Consider the following 24058-nt stretch of genomic DNA (forward strand, 5'->3'; position numbering starts at 1 on the left):
CCTCACATGATTGAAATGTTCCATTAACTTAACAATAAACTATAAATGTTCCATCCTAATATGAAAAATTCCTATCCTGTGCTTTATAACTTCATTTCATCATACTAATAATCGCAGCTGAAAACCACTAATTATCGCTCACGCCGACGACCAGAGAAGAATAAAATGCATAATACATAATCTAATTATTAGGACCAAAGATTTTAAATACTAGATATGAGATAAAATAAATTGCAATAATGTATATGCTAACTGAAATGTATCGAAACAGAAATCGGCAAAAGAGATGCCCCTTCAATCTCAGCTTTTAAGACTCACAACTTCACTTTAGCACACCCTGACTAGAGCTGCTGATTAACTGTACAGACTGCTTCTCTGTTGTTGGTCATTGGCACTAAAACATTAAGAATATGATCGTTATAATGTCACCTATTCTGTTTCTCTTCTCGGTATTCAAATGTGGCACTTGGTGCCACAGCCAGCCCTTCAAGTTGTTTTGCCTGCCTAAGGTAAAGTCATCCCTGATGGAGGATCGCAGGAATTGTCGGGTAGAGGGGTCCTGTCATCGGATTGGCTGTCTCAACCGTGGAATGGCCAATAGGGGGAGGCAGCTTAATGGCCGAGGTCTCCAGGTCTCTTAATAAATCCAAATCGTATTATGTGCTATCATCTATTGTTAAATTCTGCTCCGTACTTGTAATATTTTTATATTGTATTGAAAATTACTTGTGTTCTGTTTTGTATTGACTCCCTTCTTTTTGACACCCACTGCACACCCAACCTACCTGGAAAGGGGGTCTCTCTCTGAATTGCCTTTCCCGAGGTTTCTTCCATTTTTTCCCTATTAGGGTTTTTTTTTTTTTTAAATGATTCACTGTGGCACCCCTAACGGGAGTAGCCGAGGGAAAAAGAAGAAGAAGAGATTTTCCTCATCCTCTTAGAGAGCCAAGGCTGGGGGGGGGGGAGCTGTCAAGAGGTAGGCAGGGCCTGTGAAAGCCCACTGTGGCACTTCTTGTGTGATTTTGGGCAACACATAAATAAATTGTATTGTATTGTATTGTACAGTTTTGACCAAATGTTTTGCTGCAACGTTGCGTACTGACAACTAAAACAACTCGATGACGTAATACGGTATATTATCTAGGACTATATAAATCGCAGTACTGGACAGATAATGTTTAGTAGTTTAGAAAATTTACTTTAATGTCAAACAGTAAGCGGTACATAAAAATGCATTTCATGAAAGGGCCGGCCCATGACCAGACCAGAGTCCACGGGCCCACCAGGCATTGCTCAAATGCCCTAATGGCCAGTAAGCCCCTGCCTTTATGCGATTCCAGCAGTTTCTATGATGGATGTGTTTCGACTAACTATTCTCTGAAGCAAAAATCATTAAAGGGAATTCTCCTTCTGTCAGTCACTTCTTTCCATTAAAAAAAAAATAGAGGTAATAAAAACGGGCAAGACCCTCCGTCCAAATCAGCTTCTGTAACAGCCATCCGTATTTTAAGTCCTGGAACTTTTATTTCTTTAGTGTTCACAACCTGCTTATAACAACACAACGACGTTTAAATTCTGCATCACATTTTCATACACAGGATGGAGCTCAAAGTGCTTTACAAGATGACAGAGAAATCAACATGGAGTGCAAGGGAATTAAATTACAACCTGAAGCCATATCCCCCCCCCCCCCCCCCCCCCACCAAACACATCAGATACACACTCGTCTGTGCAGGCTCCTGATTTTAATGAGCCCCCCGTTTCAGCTGCACACTCCAAAACTTTCACTTTTCTCTTTTCCCTGTTTGTGGACACTCAGTAGACCTTCAGGTAAATAAAAAGGCAACAGGCCTTGACTGTCCACAACTCAATGTCACTTTTATTAAGATTATCTACAGACGTGGACAAATGTGTCGGCCCCCTCACTGAAAAAATAAAAAAAGTGATGACACAAAAAGCAATTGTCACCTGTGTACCTGCATGCCTTTGAGATGTCATCGAGTAAAGCAAATCAGGTCTGACAGGAGATCAAGTGCTGCTTCTTCTACAGATCTCTTCTAAAATGGCCTGCACACATTTCTTGGGGACCCCTTGAGAAGATCCTCACAAATTGCATTTGAGGGATTTTTTCAAACTCGCTCTTTTCTTGAATTCACGTCGTCTTCAATCGTGCAACTGGAGAACAGTCGTCACTCTGCTGTTTGGTGTTAACATCGTGAGTCCCACACCGAGCATGGAGCAGACAAAAGCGAAGCAGAGAGTTGTCTGAGGACATCAGAAAGACAATAAGAGACAAGCATGTGAAAGGCAAAGGCTGGAAGACCACCATCTCCAAGCACCTTGATGTTCCTGTAACAACAGTTACAAATATGATGAAGAAGTTCAAGGTCCAAGGCACTGTAGACAACCTCCCTGGCTGGGACCTCAAGAGGAAAATCGACCTCAGAGTGGGCAGATGGACAACGAGAATGGCAGACAAAAAGACAAAGACAACTTCCAAAGAGACTCAAGCTGAACTCCAAGGTTGAGGTCCATCAGTGCCTGATCGCACTTTGAGTGTGAAGACCCAGGAGGACTCCATGTAAAGAGGCCAGACGAGAATTTGCTAAAATGCATATTGACAAATCACAATGCTTCTGGGAGAAGGTCCTTTGGCGAGGTGAGACAAAACTAGAGCTTGTCGACAAGTCACATCAGCTCGGAGTCCACAAACGACAAATGAGGCTTTCAAAGAAAAGACCACCAGACCTACAGTGAGATATGGAGGAGGCTCAAGTTACATGTTGGATAGTAGGAACAATGAAATGTCAAGACTATCGATACATTCCGGAGCCATACATTCTGCCCAGTGTCAGGTGCATGGGGTCCTCCAACAGGATAAGGAGCCAAAAACGCAAAGGTAAAAGCGCCTAGGAATGGCCAAAAACAAAACATGTGACAATTCAGAAGTGGCCTTCTATGAGCCTAGACTTGAATCCTATCAAACATCTATGGAAACGAGCTGAAAAACGCAGTCTGGAGAGGAACCTCTTCACGCCCGACACTGCTGGAGCAGTTTGCTCAGGAAGAGCTGGGCCAAACAAGCTGCAGACAGGAGCAGAAGACTTGTGGGGACCTCCAAGAATTGCTTGTGTGCAGTGACTGCAGACTCTAAAGGTTGTGCAATCAAATATGAGGTTAAAGGCCCCATCATTGTTGTCCAGACCATTTATTTGAAATATTCTGTTGAGTTAAAACTTGAAAGAAGAGTCTGATTTTTGTTGAACAGAGAATCCGCAAAGACGAGTCACAATTACTTTTCAGAGACAATTGTGGGTTCTTCTTCTTTTTTTTTTTGTGGAGGGGTACCAACACATTTGTCCATGTCTGTAAATAAACTGTTGGAAATCAAGGTGTGGCACACCAGTTTAAGTCTTCACTCCTACTTTATGGGTACTAATAGCTGGAGTGAAAGAGAGAAAAAACAAACAAAACACTGACAATAGCCATCCAATCTCGGAATGAAGATGAATTCCTGTTTGTCCCGTTACTGAAGGCCTGTCAGTTGAACAAACAATTGAGAATCAAATGTTTCATATGAATAAGTATTAAATTAAAAAAAATATTTAAATAAGGATTAAAAAGTCTGGGGATCACATGGGGTTTTCTTTTATACTAATGAACACAACAAAATGAATCGAATCGTATTTTGGTATTCAGGTAATCGGCTCCTGGCTCCTCCGCAGACGTTTTTGGACCATCGATTCTACGATTCTAACCCTGAGACTTGTGTGCTTTCCCCAAGTTACCGCAGACCTAAAGTCTAAGGCTACATTCACAGTGCTCAATTTCCGATTTTTGGCTCAGATCCGATTTGCCGTTTTTTGACGGTTGGCTTTCGTAAGTACAAGTGGCCTGCTGTATCGGATTGTAATGTGAACGCGTCAGTCCTCCAAAGCAGCACCAATGCACACACTGATATTTTTGTGCACGAGTCATCTGCGTCACTAACAACAACAACAACAAAAAAATATCAGATTTGTGAGGCGACTTGTGGGATTATGCTGCATTCCGATTTGAAGTGGGAAGCCGGAACTTGAGAGTTCCTAGTTGGAATTTTTTAATCAGAATGCAAACCTTAACTTGGATTTCCAACTCGGGGCTGGTCTGTCAAGTCCGAGTTTGTCTTGACTTCAGATCATTACGTCTCTGGGGAGGGGGTTGATCTGTTTTGAACCTTTTTTTTTTTTTTTTGTAAAACTTGAGTTATTTGTATGGAATGTTATTTGATTTTAATAAAATCAATAAAATAAACATCCAAACTGGCGACATATCCAAATTAACATCTTTCTGGACAAAAAGTTTGAAATGCCTATCAGCCTGCCTAGGTGTCCCAATCCCTCCTAATCCATTAACAGCTGTGTTTATTTATTTATTTACTTACTTAGAACAATCTGGACGAGAATAGGCCATTCAGCCCAACAAAGCTCGCCAGTCCTATCCACTTATTTCTTCCAAAAAAACATCAAGTCGAGTTTTGAAAGTCCCTAAAGTCCTACTTGGTCACTTATTCCAAGTGTCTATCGTTCTTTGTGGAAAGAAAAACTTCCTAATGTGTGTGCGAAATTTACCCTTAACAAGTTTCCGACTGTGTCCCCATGTTCTTGATGAACTCATTTTACAGTCACCGTCTCGATCCACAGGACTAATTCTCTTCATAATGTTAAACACGTCACTCAGGTCTCCTCTTAATCTCCTGTAAAGGCTCAGCTCTTTTAATCTTTTCTCATCACTTATCCCTGGAATCAGCCTAGTCGCTCTTCTCTGAACCTTTTCTAGTGTTTGGTGGACACCCAGATGGGCTTCAAGTGGAGAAGGACAAACAAACTGTAATCGCCTTCACTTTACTATTAGCACATAGACTTATCCTCCTCAACAGGAAGAATCCTAACCCGCCTCTGTTAAGTCAGTGGGTAACTGATGTTATATACTATTTGAAATTGGAAAAAAAATCAAATTCTCACTTACAGGATCTGTGCAAAACTTTTTTAAAACCTGGCAGGACATAATTAATAATATTTTAGAATACACACTAATATTGGGGGAAAAGACTCCTTTTCCTCATTACTACTCTTAACAGTTTTACTCTGGCTATCAGCCTTCCTCTCTTTCTCATGGGTGGGGAGTTGATGTAAATTTAGTTTTGTTAAGTCTGGCTTGATTGTATGGAATGTTATATGCTATTAATAAATTCAATAAAAGATCAAAACCAAAATGGCGACATACACCAAGGGTTTTAGTGAGAGCTGTGCTGTATTAGACTGTTAATTAACACTTCTGCGTCTCACTAAATCAGTTGCACACATACAGCACTGCCCAACATCTATCTGTGGACTAATTCCTACAATGTTTGGATACACAAAATTCCGTCCATATTGGTTGTACCGTAACACAGTTAACTCGAACGTGATGTCATTCCCAGTTCCAACACCCGACTTCCAAGGTAAATGGAACGCAGCATTGAAACTGACAAAATGGACGCACAAGTAGCTAGTGTGTGTATTGTACTTGACTCTGGAGGACGGCAGACAGTTAGTTCATCGGTACTAAGTGATTAGGTCAAGAAGGCGGAAAAAAAACCAAAAAGCCATACGACTCCCTTTTGCTGTTTTCGCAGCTATTGCTGGTATTGCTATACCAAGAGATGTGTCAGTATGAGAAAGGAGCCAGCAATGGTGGGACTGTGACTGATGTCATAGCTGTGGCGTTGTTTTGTTGCACTGCTGGTGATAATTGATGACAACAGCACTCAGCCCATGCATACCAGCCAATGAACCACGTTACGACCATTCTTATTCATGTCGCGTGGCGACACATCGAATAACATATCTGATCTGGGACCACATATGAAAGTGACTCAAATCTAATTTTGAAAGATGTCATAGCTGTGGGTCCGTGTACTTTTTGGTATTTGAAATTTCATTTTAGAAGCAAAAATGAAAAAACGAAAATGAAAGGAAATTTCACATATTGATTTTTGATTAAAGAATAAAATGAGGGAAAATAAGGTATTTTGTAATTCTGTGGTAACAAATAGCAGTCATACTGTAAATTTAAAATTACACATACTTTTCTGGATTTATTTGCGATTCAAATAATTAAAGTGTTATAGCTCAAAAACAACAAAACAGAAGCATTTTCGTTGTCTGAAAACAGAGGTACTTCTGCGCGATTTTTGACAACACGTGTGAACAGTCCTCTTCACAACGCATCGATCGACGGCTTTGAAGTTACACTGCATGGCATCACTAGAGGATGGACCATTACGTTGTTTTTCGAAACAGTAAAAGAGTGACACTCCAGGACGAGGGCATGACTGCAGAAAAACTGAGTCGCATCTTTTAGGTAAAAATACAAGCTTTGCTTCATTGATGTAGCAGTTCTTTTATGAATATTATTGTTGTTACTTACTGTGAAACAGCTAACATTTGGTGATTTCATTTACTAACACTAGTCTGGAAATTTTTATAGTGCTAGCATTTTGAATGGCTGCTCATTCACTTTTACCAGCTACTATAGCTAGTAAACGTTTCAAGTATTAACAGTGCGCACAAGTGTAACACATGTTAGGAGAGCAACGTGATTTACAGAAAGTTTTCTTAACATGTGTTAAACTTGTCAATGAGCAACCATTCACACATTTACATACATTCACACATCGGTCGATGTGTTGTGAGGAGGACTGCTCGCATGTGTCGTCAAATATCGCGCAGAAGAAGTACCACCTCCGGTGCCAGACAACGAAAATGCGTCTGTTTTGTTGTTTTTGAGCTATTACACTTTCATTATTTGAATCACAAATAAATCCAGAAATGTGCAATTTTAAGTTTATGACTGTTATTTATTACCACAGAATTAAAAAATACCTTATCTTCCCTCATTTTATTTTTTAATCAAAAATCAAAATCTGAAAATTCCTTTCATTTCCGTGTTTTCGTTTTTGCTTCTAAAATGAAATTTCAAATGCCAAAAAGTACACGGACCGCTGTGGCTCTCCGCCACTGTTGTTTTGTTGCACGGCTAGTGCTAAGTGATGGCAACAGTGCTCAGCCCAAGCTTACCAGCCAACGAACTACGTGAATTCCATTCCAACCACATACGAAAGGGCCTCAAATCTGCTTTTAAAAGATAGTATTTTGTGTCCACACAGCCCTGAAAACATGAGATTTGTGTCACGTTAAGGCAAAAAATATATAGATAAATCGGACCTGAGCCTGGCAATGTGAACGTAAACAAAGCGATTCGTGAAAACTGAAATCCTATGGTGGTCACTGAATTTGGGGTATTACAATTAAATGTTGTGGAATTTTACCCCTTTTCTAGGAGCTTTTACATTACAAAAGTAAATTACAAACTTTTTTTTAATTATAAAAATAAAAAGTTAAAAAAAGTTTTCAAAAAACAAAGACGTAAAAAAAAACATTGTAAACATCCACTCAGGCAACTTCAAAGAACACAGTCCAAAGGAAGACGCTAATCTTCTTTGGTGATTTTTAACATTGCACAGCATATAAAAAAGTATGAAAAATAAAACACTCAAAAATAAATCAGTATGCTTCAGGTCACTTCCAACAAAGTAGTGGAAAAAAATCCTTCCAGTCCCCGTCTTTGGCAAAACAGTTAAGCTGTGGTATCTGCAAAAGAGTAAAAGTACAAACTTTTAAACAACTGTAAAAAAACTGGCATTGACAATTAAAAAGAAGCTTTTGGAAAAAAATACTTCAACACATTAGCACAACATACTGGACATGGCTGACCTGGCGTTGAGCCCTGTACTTAGGCGAGGTCGCAAAAATCCCAGAAGAACCTACTGTGATAGCCCTGTCTGTCTGTCTGTCAGCGTAAAACACGGGGATCTCAAACTCCGTTCTGGCAGGACCACAGTGGCTGCAGGTTTTCATTCTAACTCTCATCTTAACTCTTTGAGTGCTGAATTTTTTTTTTTCAAAAAAAAAGGTGTCACCCGATAAATCAACAAAAAACATCTGCTGCTATGTGCTGCGGCTGCTGTCGTCACCAGTTCAGCGTCCCTGGCAGTAGTGGGAGGGCGGTGGGTGGCTCGACGGCCAGCAGGAATGTGTGGTGGCCTTCTGCCTGGCTATCTTTGTATGGCAGGTGGGCAGCGGTGGCAGTCGCAGTGTGACACAATCTGATTTGTACCTCTTGTCATTATAAGTGGCGGTCCTCTCATGGGCGAACGTTGCTGTGGGACATCAGCTACACAAATGTGTTCAGCACCACGATCAGCTGATGCTAGTACCTCACTTTCATTCTCGATTTACATCTCCTGATCACTTGCATCAAAAGCGGAGTCCAGCAAGTCAGATTCCGATTCAGAAAATAACATGCAAAATGTCATCCACCGAGTATTTTGCTTTGCACATTCACTTTGGTCACTTGCAAAGATGTCGATGCCATTTTAAAGGTTGTTTGCTCTTTGCTATTCATGCACATGCAGGAAACTGAGGTCAAATCAACGAAGCTAACTTTCCTTCTAGCAAAGAGAGTTGAACTGAAATGAAGCGGCGAGATTTGTCACAGATTACAGCCGATTACCGTCCACTACCCTTGAATTTTGACAAAAGTCAACATCCACCCTGAAAGAGTTCATTTGTGACCTGTTTTTGCTGCTTATTAACTTCGTTTGAATTCATTTTAATTGACTTGTTTTTTAAAATTTTGTTCCCCTGAATTTCTTCATCGTTCCTCTGAATTGCTTCACTTCTTTCCTTAAACAGAAATGAAATGTGAAATGAGTGAGCCAACAGAAGACCAACTCAGTCAGGCCCTCAAACTCCAACCAATCTCACTCCCACCAGTTGCTTAATCAGGCGCCGAGTCTTGTCGTTAATTAAACCCGTTCTTTAATTCCATGGCTTGTTGGTGCTCTCATTGTGCAATAGCAGACATTTTCAAAATTGCCGATTTTTTTCTTTACTTTTCCAAGAGCTCCATTAAAATGATTTAGGGACCTGAGCCAATCAACATTCCTGAGACCTCCACCCTTTTTATTTCCAGATATTGTATTTGCTGGTCCTGTTTTGATTCCTTTTTTATCTCATTATTGTTTGGCTGTTAATTAAGGAAAAAGAAACAATGATTGTGTCTGAGTCTTCGAGAGGAAGTCAGTTGCAATGAATTCAAAAGAAGTTAATTAGCAGCAAAAACAGGACAATAATTAAGAACAGGGTGACGAATGAAAACCTGCAGCCACTGTGGCCCCTCCAGGAGTGGAGTTTTGAGATCCCTGGCGTAAAACAACTTGGCCCCCAATGGACAGACTTGGCTAATATTTGGCACACTTTATCTTTAAAGAAAATTGTCAGAACAGTTGAATTTTCCTGGAGATGTCTCGAAAAAACAGATAGTGCTCTACAATGTTGTGAGAAGAACCTACTGAGACTGCCCCATCTGCCTGTTCGCATGAAACAACTCGGCCCACTGCAGTTGTTGAAATCTTTCACACTTATTCTTCAAAGAAATTTGTTACAAAAGTTCAATTTTCATTGAGAAATCTCAAACAGATCATGTTGTACAAAGTTTTGAAAGTTCAAAATCTCACATTGAAAAGCACTGCCAAATCTGTAAACTCGTCCATCTTAAAACAGAGACACATTCTGGGCAACTTCAACCACAAATTTGTTTATGGTTTCAAATTTACACTGACAATGGTTATAACCAAGTTTTGTATTTTGTATGTTTTGCTCTTTTACTCGGCTCCTAGGCTGCTCGGAAATCCAATACGCGGATGGGAAAAGGGCAAGCACACACATACACACACTTCTTCTGGTGCTTTAAGTAAGTTAACCATCTTCTTCTTTCGACTGCTCTCCAACAGATCATCTGTCTCCATATCTTCCTGTCCTTGTCATCTTGCACTGTAACACCCATCACTTGCTTGTCCTCTCTCAGCACATCCATAAACCTTCACTTAGGCCTTCCTCTTCTCCTATTACCTGACAGCTCTATCCTTAGCACCCTTCTCTCATTATACCCAGCATCTCTCCTCTGCACATGTCCAAACTAGCGCAATCTCGCCTCTCTGACTTTGTCTCCCAACCGTCCCACCTGAGCTGACCCTCTAATGTCCTCATTTCTAATCCTGTCCATCCTCATCACACCCAATGCAAATCTTAACATCTTTAACTCTGCCACCTCCAGCTCTATCTCCTGCTTTCTGGTCAGTGCCACCGTCTCCAGCCCATATAACATAGCTGGTCTCACTACCGTCCTGTAGACCTTCCCTTTCACTCTTGCTGATACCCGTCTGTCACAACTCACTCCTGACATTCTTAAATATCAGCACCAGTACACTTCTTCTCTGCTCCTCAGGCATCCTCTCACTTTCCAAGATTCCATTAAACAATCTGGTTAAAAACTCCACTGCCATCTCTCTTAAACACCTCCATGCTTCCAGAGGTATGTCATCTGGACCAGCGGCCTTTCCATTCTTCATCCTCTTCACAGCTGTCCTTACTTCCTCCTTGCTAATCCGTTGCACTTCCTGATTCACTATCTCCACATCATCCAACCTTCTCTCTCTCATTCTCTTCATTCATCAGCCTCTCAAAGTACTCTAAACGTCGGTTAACCATAAAAGTACAAAAAAACAAAACAAAAAAAAACAAAACTTACTTTTCTGGAAATTAATAGAAAAAATGAAAGCAATTATGCAAATTTACACTGATCATCCCCAACATTAAAACTACCTGCCTAATAGTGTGTTTGTCCCTCTCATGCCAACCTGTCGAGGCATGGACTCCACAAGACCTCTGAAGGTGTCCTGTGGTATTATCCGGCACCAAGATGTTAGCAGCATGTTGTAAGGTCTGAAGTGGGGTCTCAGTGGATCAGACGGTTTGTTCCAGTACATCCCACAGATCGGATTATGGTCTGGGGAATATGGATGCCAAGTCAACACCTTCAACTCGTTGTCATGTTCCACAAACCATTCCTAAATAGGTTTTGCTGTGTAGCTGGGTGCATTATTCTACCGAAAGAGGCCACTGAAACTATATGTAGGTAGGTGGTACATGGCAAAGTAAAATCCAAATGAATGCCAGGACCCTGCAGAACATTGCCCAAAGCATCACATTGCCTCTGTCGATTTGCCTTCTTCCCATAGTGCAACCTGCTGCCATCTCTTCCCCAGGTTAAATGACGCAGACTCACCCAGCCATCTACATGATCTAAAAGAAAACGTGATTCATAAGACCACACCATCTTCTTCCATTGCTCCATGGTCCAGTTCTGACTCTGAGGTGCTCACTGTAGGTCAAATAAACATGGGACGTTCTGCTGTGGGATTGCACCATTGTTGAACGATGCTCCATAGTGAGATTTCTTTGGGACAAGAGAGTGAAACCTGCTGAAATTCACCAAAGGACGTTGGCTCAGTATGGAAGTGAAAACAGCAGGACTCAACTCAAAGGTTTAAAGCAGGAAGAACAACGCAACGACGCTCAACCTGGTTGAGCATCAACATCGCACACAAGCCCATATCGACATGGTGAATGCTTTCAACAGAGAAGACCAATGGATTGCATTGTAGCAAGGCTACATAATTTGTAAGGCGAGTTGGCCTTCTGGACTGTCCGTCATTATATAATGTGGCTGGGAGGGTGTCTAAGGAATAGCCATTCAAGCACCTTTGTGCCTGGTAAATATTCCAGCATCATGTTGCTATAACAACCAAGCAGGGAAAGGATGTTAACGCGGGAATATTTTCTTTTTAAGGGGAATGGCGGATCGAGGAGAGGAGAAAAAAGGAAAAGGTAGAAGGCAAGGAGGTGACTATCTGCGCTTTAAGAATCTTCAGGATCCGACTTCACCCAGCAACTTCTGCTATTTGTGGGTGGCCACCCCAAAGCTGAATCAGTGTGACGAATCTCCGAGAAGAGGCCAGGGGCTGGTGTTCCCTAGGTGCTCCCATTTGGTGAGTCGGACTCATGACTTGAGTTTCTTCGGGATAGCCAGCCGGGAAGCCATTATCACCGGAGGACTGTTTTTGTTTACCTCACTCTATCCTACAGTAGGAACTGTACTGCAGGTTTCTTCGCCGTGTTTATGGACTACGTTAAATCTTTCTTTTTGTTTTCTATGAGAGCTGCTCTTTTTTTTCTTCTTTATGTCTGTTTCAAACGGCGGGTTAAGATTTGGCCACTGGGGAGGGCGTCTGGGGAAAGGGGTTCACAAATGAGCACTCAGGCACCAGGCAAGTAAATGTATTAATTGGATTACAATATATTTACCAGTCCCATGTCCATCTGATTTTTTGCCAGTTATTTAGGGGCGCGTATAGGGGAAAAGAGGGACAGAGGACCGAATATGTTAATGCTATTTTATCCTTCAACTATTGTCTACTTCCCTCTTGGGTGGTGTAGTGTAGTAATCGCGTCCTGTATTGGGCAATTGTTACAGCATTGTCTACTGCTGCTGCACATTTGTATATCAGCTATGGATCTGCACATGCCATGGCGCATGATGACTTGGGGTACCATAAAGTTTCTACAGGATGGGTAAAGCACAAGCAAATATCCTTTGGTGAATTTCAGCAGATTTCACTCCCTTTACCCAAAGAAAAGAAAAATCTCAATGGTGCAATCCCACAACAGAGTGTCCAAGAAAAAGCCTCAAACGCACATCCGACAGATCAGAAACAGTCTTCGGAAGGCTGATGTGGATGTGTCAGAGAAGACTATCTGCAGAAATACAGAGGGTCACACTGCAAGATGCAAGCCACTAAAATAGAACGGCCAGATTACAGTTTATGAAAAAAGACTTCAAAGAGCCTGCAGAATTCTGGGAAAAACATCTTGTGGACAGACGAGACAAAGATGAATGTCATCAGAGTAATGGTAACACAGATTACCTCATCTGTTAAACATGGTGGTGCTGGGGGTGTTATGGCTTGGGCATGAATGGCTGCCACAGGTCCTGACACACTTCTCCTTATTGATGGTGGAACTGCTGACTGCAGTGGCACAATGAATACTGAGGTGTAGAGAAACACCTGATCTGCTCGAGCTCCAGTAGATGTCTCCCAACTCGGTGGACGGCACTTCATCCTATGACAACATAATGACCCAGACAACACGGGAGCTTGTCAAAGCTACAAAATGGAAAATTCTTGAATAGCCAAGCAGTTGCTTGAGTTACCACTTGCAGTGGTAGTGCTGCTGCTTTGCAGTAAGGAGACTGTGGAAGATTGTGGGTTCGCGTCCCGGTTCCTCCCTGTGTGGATAGCGCTTTGAGTACTGAGAAAAGCGCTATATAAATGTAATGAATTATTATTATTATTATTATTAAATCCAATTGAGCAGGCCTTCCATATGCTGAAGGGAAAGCTTAAGGGGACAAGCCACCCCCAAAACAAGCAAGAGCTGAAGATGGCTGCATTACAGGCTTGGCAGAGCACTACCAGAGAAGACCCTCAGCATCATCTGATGTTGAATGATGTCGATGAATGGCAGACTTTAAGCAGTCATTGCATGTGAGAGACATGTGACAAAGTCCTAAATATGACAACAGCTTTAGCAGACCTGCCATCACTGTGTGCCAAACATGATGGTGCCCTGAAATGTGGGAGCGCAATGTAGAAAAAGCGTTGGCGTGATCGAAAAGTCTGCAAGGTGCACTTCAATCACTTCTGAATTGTTTGAAATGTAATTTAAAAAGCAGAAGGCTAAATCAAGAAAAATAATGTGTCATTGTCCCAAACATTTAGGAGGGAATCATATACAAAAAGCAAAAAAAACCCATTTGCATTCTTTCCATCTCTGTCAAACACTTGGTAAGAACGCAATAAACATTATGTTTCGAACCACATAACATTTAGTCAATGAATGAATCAATTCATAGCAATTAAATAACACCAACTATCACTGCAAGGGATTATTTACCTGTTGGAGTATCAAATGTGGTTTTAAATGACAAAAGGAGGGTCATGAATAACAGCAAAGAAGAAAAAAATCCAAACACCTGTTAAAAAAAGAAAAAAATAATAATTACAAATGACTTCATGTACGTCATTTTATTGCGGACTGACAAATGCAAAAGTCAATTACGTAAATGACCTGTTCTGTTATTTGTAGTGACCCATGAACTATTTCAGCCAGTTTCTTTGTGGGCATCTAGCCTAAACTTTAGTGCCATAAATCGCAGGGTGTATGCAGGCCACATATCCCATTGTTAAAGCTGCATATACTATATTATATATATATATATATATATATATATATATAGTAATAAAACACAGACACGATAAGCAAGGTTTGGGGTTTTTAGCCCCATATACTGCAACAAAAAAACTTGGGTCCAATAATATTTCAAAACAAGGGGGCTCAGCCCCCTGCTCGCTTCGCTTGCCAACCCCTGGTGTTGGGTAACCCGAAATACATTGATGAATGTATGAGATATATTGGTTCATTCGTTGATAGATTGCGTCATCTGGATCTAACACACAGATCTGTGCATATTTGTGTTCGTGATTTGGCTCAGGGTAAACTGTTCCAATCCGATGTAATATTTGCCCACATACGCAAAAGCAGTATGGGCCATTGCCAGCTGGTGGCCTGATATTTACACCGGTAGATGCAAAAGCAAATGAACTATTGTAGGATCTAATGCAGTCCATAAAGTTTTTACTTTCGGCTACATTGTGAGTTAGAAACATCCGTAGATATTCAGGATATTCATCTAAAGGAGGCAGTCTAACCTGACCCCTTTGACAACAATGTGTAAACTCATTAGTTGTATTGCAAGTTGTTTCTTCAGGGAAGTTAAGTGAATGACAATGACAGCAAATGATATTCATTAATCCTAATGAATGTTCATTAATAGTGGATGCATTACAGAATGCATTGTCAGCTAATTGGCGGAATTGTTTAGCGGCTGTTTGTCGTTCCTTTCTTTGCCATTTACCTATTGCCTCTGCTGTTTGAGAGGCACGTTGTAGGCGCCTGTGTTCATTAATTGTATTCAGGAGGGCTCGTTTCTGTATGTCCGTTAGTTGAAAAGTTTTGTTTTGGATCTGGAGCCGGAGCCGTGACCGTGACTCCATTAGTTATCCATTGTCTACCGTTAGTAATATGGATAATTGCACTTACTGTTAATACGGAGCGTTTTCTGTGGTTGTACTGTTAATAATGCATCACTGTAATGTGATTCACATATGCTATATGGTTTGGACATGTGAGGATGCCGTACGTTTAATACGGAGATTTCGTTTATTCTTATTACCCGGACCATGCTGTGTAGTGTGGACGTTTAGTTCAGAAGCGCGGCCTGCGCCTTTCGTACTATCTTTGTGGACCTTTGCGGACCCCATAGTGTCTTCCGTTTGACTCTGGGGTGCAGTGCAGAATCCTCTTTTCTGTGTGGAGTTAGTTGAGCTATTTCGTTTTTGAGCCGTGACTCCTTCGTTAGATGAGCTCTTTCGTTTTTGAGCCGTGACTCCTTCATTCGCGGTGGATCAGAATTCGCTTGTGGTTTATGAGATGCACGCTATAGGCGCCTGCGCACTATGTCTCCTGCGTCCATCGCCGTGTACCTGGGTCCGTGCCTTCCGGTTTACCATTCTCGTTTAGTAATATGGATCATAAGACTTATTTTTCTTCAGCTGGAGGGCACGTCTTCCCCGTAATCACTCTAGCCACAACACAGTCCCAAGCACTAATCACCGAGTCACCCCCACTCCTCCACAGCTTTGTCCTCCTTCCACCTGACTCTGGCCGCCGAGTGGTGGTTGCTGGCTTCCATTTATCAGGCACCCGGCAGTACTCCAGTTGGCAGATTGCCGTCATCTGGCTGCACTTCCGGGTAAGGCTAAACCAGTGCCCAAAAGGGGCCAGTCGCTCCTGTTGCAGCACCCTCTGGCGGCATCTGCTGAACCCCACAGAGCTGCACAGAACTCCAACCCCCATGAAGCCCTGGGGGAGTCCGAGGCACTGCTGCAACCCAGGGATGCTGCCATCTAGCATCCAGGGGAGATACTGGGCTTCCCACCCCTGTCCCCCTGGCAGATGTGGTGAAGGGGCGTCCCGGCCAGGCATGGGCCCTGGCCATATGTCACAATATATATATACAGTGGGTATAGAAAAGAACACCCCCCCCCCTTTGAAATACTCCCATTTTTTTTTGCTTTACAGCCTTAAATGAAAACGCACAAACCAATATTTTTTCCAGCTTTACTTACTCAATGCAATCTAACATCCATGTGAAAGATATCACAGCTACAGTTCAAAAGAATTAAAAAAAATCAAAAACAAGAAATCCTGAGATGAATAAAGGATCACCCCCTCCTAAACTCAATCAGGTGTAAGTGCCCACCATTTCCATTGTGGTTACTGGCTTCTTTCCATCTGTGATCAATTGTAATCCTTGTCATTAGTGAAGCTTTTCCTGGAGCATTCATTCCCTTGCTTGGTAGTGCCACTGACAGCAAACAACTGACCGTGGGTGGCAAGCCACTTTCAAAAGATCTTAGGGACAGAGTTGTGGACACACATAAGGCAGGATATGGAGACAAAAAAAATCTCAAAGGCTTTATCAATACCAAGGAGCACAGTAAAGTCCATAATAAAGAAGTGGCAAGTGTACTACTAGGACCCTCCCTGGATCTGGCCGTCCAGGAAACTGGTAAGAGAGGCTACCAAGAGGCCAATGGCCACTTTGAAGTAGTTACAGGATCTGATGGCAAAGAGTGGTCATTGTGTGCATGTGACAACAATTTCACAAGTGCTCCACAATTGTGGCTTGTTCAGGAGGGTCGCAAGGAAAAAGCCACTTCTCAAGAAATGCCACATTAAGGCTCGTTTGAGCTTTGCCAGAATGCACCTTAAAGATTCTGATGCCAAGTGGAAAAAGGTCTTATGGTCAGATGAGACCAAAATCAAACTATTTGGCCTCAATACCAAACGGTACACCAATGCGGCTCACCATCCACAACACACTATACCTACAGTAAAGCATGGAGGTGGCAGCATCCTTTTCTGGGTGGCCTGGGGCTCTCATTAGGGTAGAAGGAAAAATGGTTGGGGCAAAATCCCATCAAATTCTGGAGAAAAACCTGCTACCCTCTGCCAGAAAGTTGAACATGGGCAGAATATTCACCTATCAACACGACAACAACCCGAAGCACACAGCAAAATTGACCACACGGTGGCTGAAGGAGAAAAAAGTGAATGTCCTGGTGTGGCCCAGTCAGAGCCCAGAGCTAAAGCACATTGAAAATCTGTGGAAAGATTTGAAGATAGCAGACCACCAACACTCAGCATCCAATTTGACCGAACGAACAGTTCTGTAAAGAAGAGTGGGGGGGCAAATATTACTCAATCTAGATGTGCAAAGCTGATAGAGAAGAATCAACAGACTCAAGGCTGTCATTAAAGCAAAAGGGGGTTCAACAAAATGACATTGACATTGGGAGGTGATCCTTTATTAATCTCAGTAGGTCTTGTTTATGATTTTTTATCATTTTTATCTGTAGCTGTGATATCTTTCACTTGGATGTTAGAGGTTGCATTGAATAAGTAAAGCTGGGATGAAATATTTTTGGGTGTGTTTTCATTTGAGGCTGTAAAGCAAAAAAATGGGAATATTTCGAAGGGGGGGATTCTTTTCTATACCCAATGAATATATTGTGGTGTGTGGCCGGCTAAATATCCCAGCCCTCACCCCCAGGCCGCCAGATGGAGCTCTCCCAACAGCGTGGACGTTCCCCGAATTCCAGCAGGGCCTCATGGACTTTGTAGTTTATATGCACAGCCCTGATGGATACCTTGGGGACCACCAGGAGTCGCTGTGGGGAGACTGCCGGACTCTTGCATGCCCTATAACCCGGGCGTGCACGTCAGTCACATGACTCGAGGAAGTGACGCGCTCCCGGGACGAAGAGGAGGACTGTTTGCCCTCACCCGGAAGGAAATGGACTTGTGGGTTTGGTTTGGAACCACTTCCGGGTCAAGGGGTATAAAGGACTCATGGGTACGCCCAGACATTGAGCTGAGCTGGGAGGAAGGGTGGCAAAGTGTCTGGGAGTGTGGAGGATTATTGTTATTGTTATTATTATTGTTATTATTGAGTATTGTTGGAGAGGAGGGTGCTTGGTGCACTGTATTGTCCTAATAAATATAATTATTGGACTTTTACCTGGTGTCTGGAGTCGAGTCCAAGGGTTCAAGGGGTCACGGAGACCTTAATCTATCACAATATATTAGCCATCCCCAACGGCTTCACCCATGTAGTAGTGAAAACAGGACAGTGATGATGGCCCCGCCCAGCTCTCTACTCCTGACATCACTCTTGCTCCTCCCCTTGGCCCGCAGCCTCTGTCTCGGGTTAGCGCGACTATATCGCTCCTGCAAGTGAACTATGACTCTTAGCGCAATGAGAGAAGTCGTAAAATCAACCGGAACGTTCAAGCAACTTATAGAAAAAAAAAAAATCTAAATCTGTTATGTAGTTCTCTCATTCGCTAACTAAGCAGAGTTTAAGTTATGCCCTGAGGCAGACACGTGAGTGAGGGGGGCCCCGCCCCCCGGTGCCCAATGAGTCTCTCTTGGATTCGTGCTAATAAATCGGTACCACAAGCAAAATATAATACTTAGCGCAATGAGAAAGTCGCAAAATCAACGGAATGTTCAAGCAAATTATACAGTATCTAAATCCGTGAAGTAGTTCTCTTGTGAAAAGCAGACATACAAATGGGTCTAAAAAAAACTATAAGAAATTTCGCGCTTGGTCCACGAAATTTTTAAAACCATTTCTTAGTGAGCACCTATGGGCCAAGGGTAACCTACACTCCAAATTTCAAGTCCCAAGTCCTCATGGTTCAGGAGATTTTGTGATGAGTGAGTCAGTGGTATTTGGCTTTTATATATACAGTGGTGTGAAAAACTATTTGCCCCCTTCCTGATTTCTTATTCTTTTGCATGTTTGTCACACAAAATGTTTCTGATCATCAAACACATTTAACCATTAGTCAAATATAACACAAGTAAACACAAAATGCAGTTTGTAAATGGTGGTTTTTATTATTTAGGGAGAAAAAAAAATCCAAACCTGCATGGCCCTGTGTGAAAAAGTAATTGCCCCCTGAACCTAATAACTGGTTGGGCCACCCTTAGCAGCAATAACTGCAATCAAGCGTTTGCGATAACTTGCAATGAGTCTTTTACAGCGCTCTGGAGGAATTTTGGCCCACTCATCTTTGCAAAATTGTTGTAATTCAGCTTTATTTGAGGGTTTTCTAGCATGAACCGCCTTTTTAAGGTCATGCCATAGCATCTCAATTGGATTCAGGTCAGGACTTTGACTAGGCCACTCCAAAGTCTTCATTTTGTTTTTCTTCAGCCATTCAGAGGTGGATTTGCTGGTGTGTTTTGGGTCATTGTCCTGTTGCAGCACCCAAAATCGCTTCAGCTTGAGTTGATGAACAGATGGCCGGACATTCTCCTTCAGGATTTTTTGGTAGACAGTAGAATTCATGGTTCCATCTATCACAGCAAGCCTTCCAGGTCCTGAAGCAGCAAAACAACCCCAGACCATCACACTACCACCACCATATTTTACTGTTGGTATGATGTTCTTTTTCTGAAATGCTGTGTTCCTTTTACGCCAGATGTAACGGGACATTTGCCTTCCAAAAAGTTCAACTTTTGACTCATCAGTCCACAAGGTATTTTCCCAAAAGTCTTGGCAATCATTGAGATGTTTCTTAGCAAAATTGAGATGAGCCCTAATGTTCTTTTTGCTTAACAGTGGTTTGCGTCTTGGAAATCTGCCATGCAGGCCGTTTTTGCCCAGTCTCTTTCTTATGGTGGAGTCGTGAACACTGACCTTAATTGAGGCCTGCAGTTCTTTAGACGTTGTCCTGGGGTCTTTTGTGACCTCTCGGATGAGTCGTCTCTGCGCTCTTGGGGTAATTTTGGTCGGCCGGCCACTCCTGGGAAGGTTCACCACTGTTCCATGTTTTTGCCATTTGTGGATAATGGCTCTCACTGTGGTTCGCTGGAGTCCCAAAGCTTTAGAAATGGCTTTATAACCTTTACCAGACTGATAGATCTCAATTACTTCTGTTCTCATTTGTTCCTGAATTTCTTTGGATCTTGGCATGATGTCTATCTTTTGAGGTGCTTTTGGTCTACTTCTCTGTGTCAGGCAGCTCCTATTTAAATGATTTCTTGATTGAAACAGGTGTGGCAGTAATCAGGCCTGGGGGTGGCTACGGAAATTGAACTCAGGTGTGATACACCACAGTTAGGTTATTTTTTAACAAGGGGGCAATTACTTTTTCACACAGGGCCATGTAGGTTTGGATTTTTTTTCTCCCTAAATAATAAACACCATCATTTACAAACTGCATTTTGTGTTTACTTGTGTTATATTTGACTAATGGTTAAATGTGTTTGATGATCAGAAACATTTTGTGTGACAAACATGCAAAAGAATAAGAAATCAGGAAGGGGGCAAATAGTTTTTCACACCACTGTATATAGATTGCTTATTTCTACATGGAACATTAGAACAAACTGGACGAGAACAAGCCGTTCATCCCAACAAAGCTTGCCTGTCCTATCCACTTAATTCTTCAAAAATAATATCAAGTCGAGTTTTAAAAGTCCTTAAAGTCCTCCTGTCTACCACACTACTTGGTCACATAATCCATGTGTGTGTGGTTCTCCATGTGAAGAAAAACTTCCTGTCTGCGCGAAATTTACCCTTTACAAGTTTCCAACGGTGTCCCTGTGTTCTTAATGAACTCATTTTAAACTCACCGTCTCAATCCACTGTACTAATTCCCATAATAATTTTAACCACATCAATCACGTCTCCTCTCATATTCTTTTTTCCTTAAACTGAAGTGCTCAGCTCTTTTAATCTTTCCTCATAATTCATCCCCTGTAGCCCTGGAATCAGCCTAGTTGCTCTTCTCTGGACTTTCTCTAGTGTTGTTATGTCTTTTGTGAAGAACAAAACTGCCCACAGGACTCCAGATGAGGCCTCACCAGTGTGGTACAGGTGGTAACTCGCAATTCGACTTCCCGCAATTCGTCTGTCCCGTAATTCGACGGTTGAATTTGCTGGGAGGTCGACTCGCAATTCAACCTCTGCCCCGCAATTTGACCTGCACGCAATTCGACCTCTGCCCCGCAATTTGACCTGCACGCGCTCTGTGCAGCGTGCAGGTTGAGACAAGCAAAACGTCAAATGCGATGTAGAAAACATCTTGATATACAACAAGCACAAAGAAAGGCAAAACAGTAAATCGCTTTCTATCTCACATGCTTTACACGCCTGTATTCAGCTTGCTCTGTCACCGCAAATGCTGTGTGAACACCTGCTCTCCGTCACCAGCCACTATTCACTGGATGAATATATGCGGGCAGCTCGTGGTAGATGAATTTCTGTTTTAGAGTTAAAAGTTATAAGGGTTAAAGACTAACGGCAACAATATTCATTCAAAAACAAAAATGAAAAATATTTTTAGTAAATTATTATTTTATTTCAGTTAGTCTTGTGAGTTGGTTGGTGAGCGATCTCGTTCTTGTAATTGCCTCTCTTCTAATTGATTAACTAGCTGTTCATCAGATGTGTGTGTTAGCAGTCTATTTGCATCTTTCAGCCATGCCGTAGTAGCAACAGCAAATTCATTCCATTTCTTAGACTTTTCTGCGAATGTCTTTTTCTGTTTCTTAATCGTACCCTCCTTATTTAAAGTAGATAGAAGCTTTTCGTGTAACTCCTCTATCTCTCTGTGCGTCGCACAAAAATCTTCGAATCTTTTTGCTACAATTATGTGGGGTTTTTTCTTGGCCCTGCAACCAATTAATTGAATTCCCATAGACTTGTATGGGAAATGGTGTCTCGCAATTCGACCGTTTCACAATTTGACCCTAGTCCAGCAACGGATTAGGGTCGAATTGTGGGGTACCACCTGTATAAATCTTGAGAAGAACCTCCTGTGACTTGTACTCCACACATCAAGGCGCTATATAACTTGACATTCTGTTTGCCTTCTTAATGGCTTCTGAACACTGTCGGGAAGTCAATAGTTTAGAGTCCACTATGACTCCTAAATCCTTCTCATGTGAATTTCCCATTGGGATTAATAAAGTATCTATCTATCTATCTATCTAAAGGTGGACTCTCGATTTTCCGACCACCCATTGTGTACTCAAACCTAACATTTTCACTTCCTATGTGTAATTTTTTACATTGACTGACATTAAATTTCATCTTCTACAAAGCTGCCGAAGCCTGTCTGCTATTCAAGTCTTTCTGTAATGATATAATGGATTCCAAATTATCTGCTAGTCCACCTATCTTGGTATCATCTGCAAACTTAACCAGCTTGTTCCTTATATTCCTATCTAAATCATTTATATTTATATTAAAAATAGCAGCGGAACCAGCACTGCCACCTGTTGGCCACCACTCTTAACATCGGCCAATTCTGATGAGTTTCCTCGCACCATCATATTCTGCTTCCTGTGTCTGAGCCAATTCTGCACCCATTTAAAAACCTCACCCTGAACTCCCACTTCTTTTAATTTGATGCCCACCCTCTCATGTGGCACCTCATCATTATATTATATGGGATGGTCCTTGGAATGCTGTGCACTATGATTAAGCTTCTTGGTAAGCGGTTACTGACAGAAAGTAATGGCTACATAGGAAAGAATAAGCACTAAATGAGTAAAAGGAAATAAAAAAACAATGCAAAACAAATTACTCCCTAAGTGTGGTCAACAGTGGAAGTGAACTCTGTTTAACCTTAAACTATGTAGCAAAAAAAATAAAGGAAGCAGTGGTATGTAATGCTGGTGAAGTGGACTGAATAAAGATGAGCTGAACTGCTGCAATTCCTCTTTGAGGGCCGACTTCTATTAAGAACTCATTTTCACAGAAAGAGACTTACTGGCAACGTAGCATATGATTAGTTTGACTCACAATTCATTTTATCAAGAGAACAGAATGACTTTATACCAGTGGGACTTACACCTCACATCATGAAGAAGACATTTAAGATACTGGTCCTGGACTATCTATACAAGTCCTTTTTGTGAAAGACTTCTTGGTCCCACCTGCAGGTTGCCTATCGGACAAAAACTGGAGTGGGAGTTGCAATCACCTACCTGCTACGCTAGGCTTACTCCCACGTGGATAAACTTGGTAGAATCGTGAGTACCTTTTGTGAGAATTTGATCTTCAAACCTGAAGAAATTAGGTTGGGTCACAAGGTCCAAGTTTTCTTGTTAAGGCCAGAATATGAGTGGCCAAAAAGACTGAACAATTCAATTTCTAAAGATGATCCAGAACTTAAAATCCGTGCAGTTAATATGACAAGTGTAGAAGAGGTTACCGAACCCATAAATACAGTAATCGCCTACTTTTACACAATGGCTATGTTTAACACTAGAATTACCAGAGCCTACGAAAAAATGCGTAATCCTGGCCCATCTTAAATCCATTTGCACCTCTCTGTCAGCGTCTTTTGTCTTGTAAATATGTCGATCAGCACAAGAAGCAAGCAGCCTGCTATTCCATCGCCCCACCACAGAAAGGGCAAAAAGCTCTCCCAGCTCAAGCCTTGCTTATCTGGGAGTGAGGTACCTGGAGCTGTAGAGGGTAAATAATAAGTCGTTATTTGGAACACATGCATTTCATGTCCGTGTCTACAAAGATCTATGTAAGTGTAGGATGATAGGAAATGTAATAAATGTTAAACACATACCTAAAAGACAAACTGTTTTCATGTTTTAGTACTAACAACAAAAGTTTGATATGAACTGTATAATTTGTGAAGGCTGAAGTCCAAATATCAAATAAACATTTTCAAAAAAGGTACAAATATAACAGAACAACTGCACCTTATTCAAGACTATAACCGAAGAAAAATAAATCGGGTTAGTGTACTTCGTTGTTGCGACTGTTTTGGTAGTGCAGCAGTAAGAACTACTGACTCATAATCAACAGGTTGTGGGTTCGATCCTTACCACATCCCAAAATAAACATT

The 24058-nt window shown here is 41.8% G+C and overlaps 1 protein-coding gene across 1 annotated transcript in view; it reads right to left on the bottom strand.

Annotated features, from left to right (window-relative positions):
- Positions 1-7104: 7104 nt before the first annotated feature.
- Positions 7105-24058, bottom strand: part of cmtm7 (CKLF-like MARVEL transmembrane domain containing 7) — a 47190-nt gene continuing 30236 nt past the window's right edge. Inside the window, exons 4-5 of the mRNA XM_028817909.2 lie at positions 13941-14019; positions 7105-7673 (exon numbers count right to left, since the gene is read on the bottom strand). Of these exons, the coding sequence (XP_028673742.1) occupies positions 7660-7673; positions 13941-14019 (93 nt within the window). The 3' untranslated portion in view covers positions 7105-7659. The remainder of the gene's footprint in view (positions 7674-13940; positions 14020-24058) is intronic.

This window comes from Erpetoichthys calabaricus, chromosome 13, assembly GCF_900747795.2.
Source record: "Erpetoichthys calabaricus chromosome 13, fErpCal1.3, whole genome shotgun sequence".
NCBI lineage: Eukaryota > Metazoa > Chordata > Cladistia > Polypteriformes > Polypteridae > Erpetoichthys > Erpetoichthys calabaricus.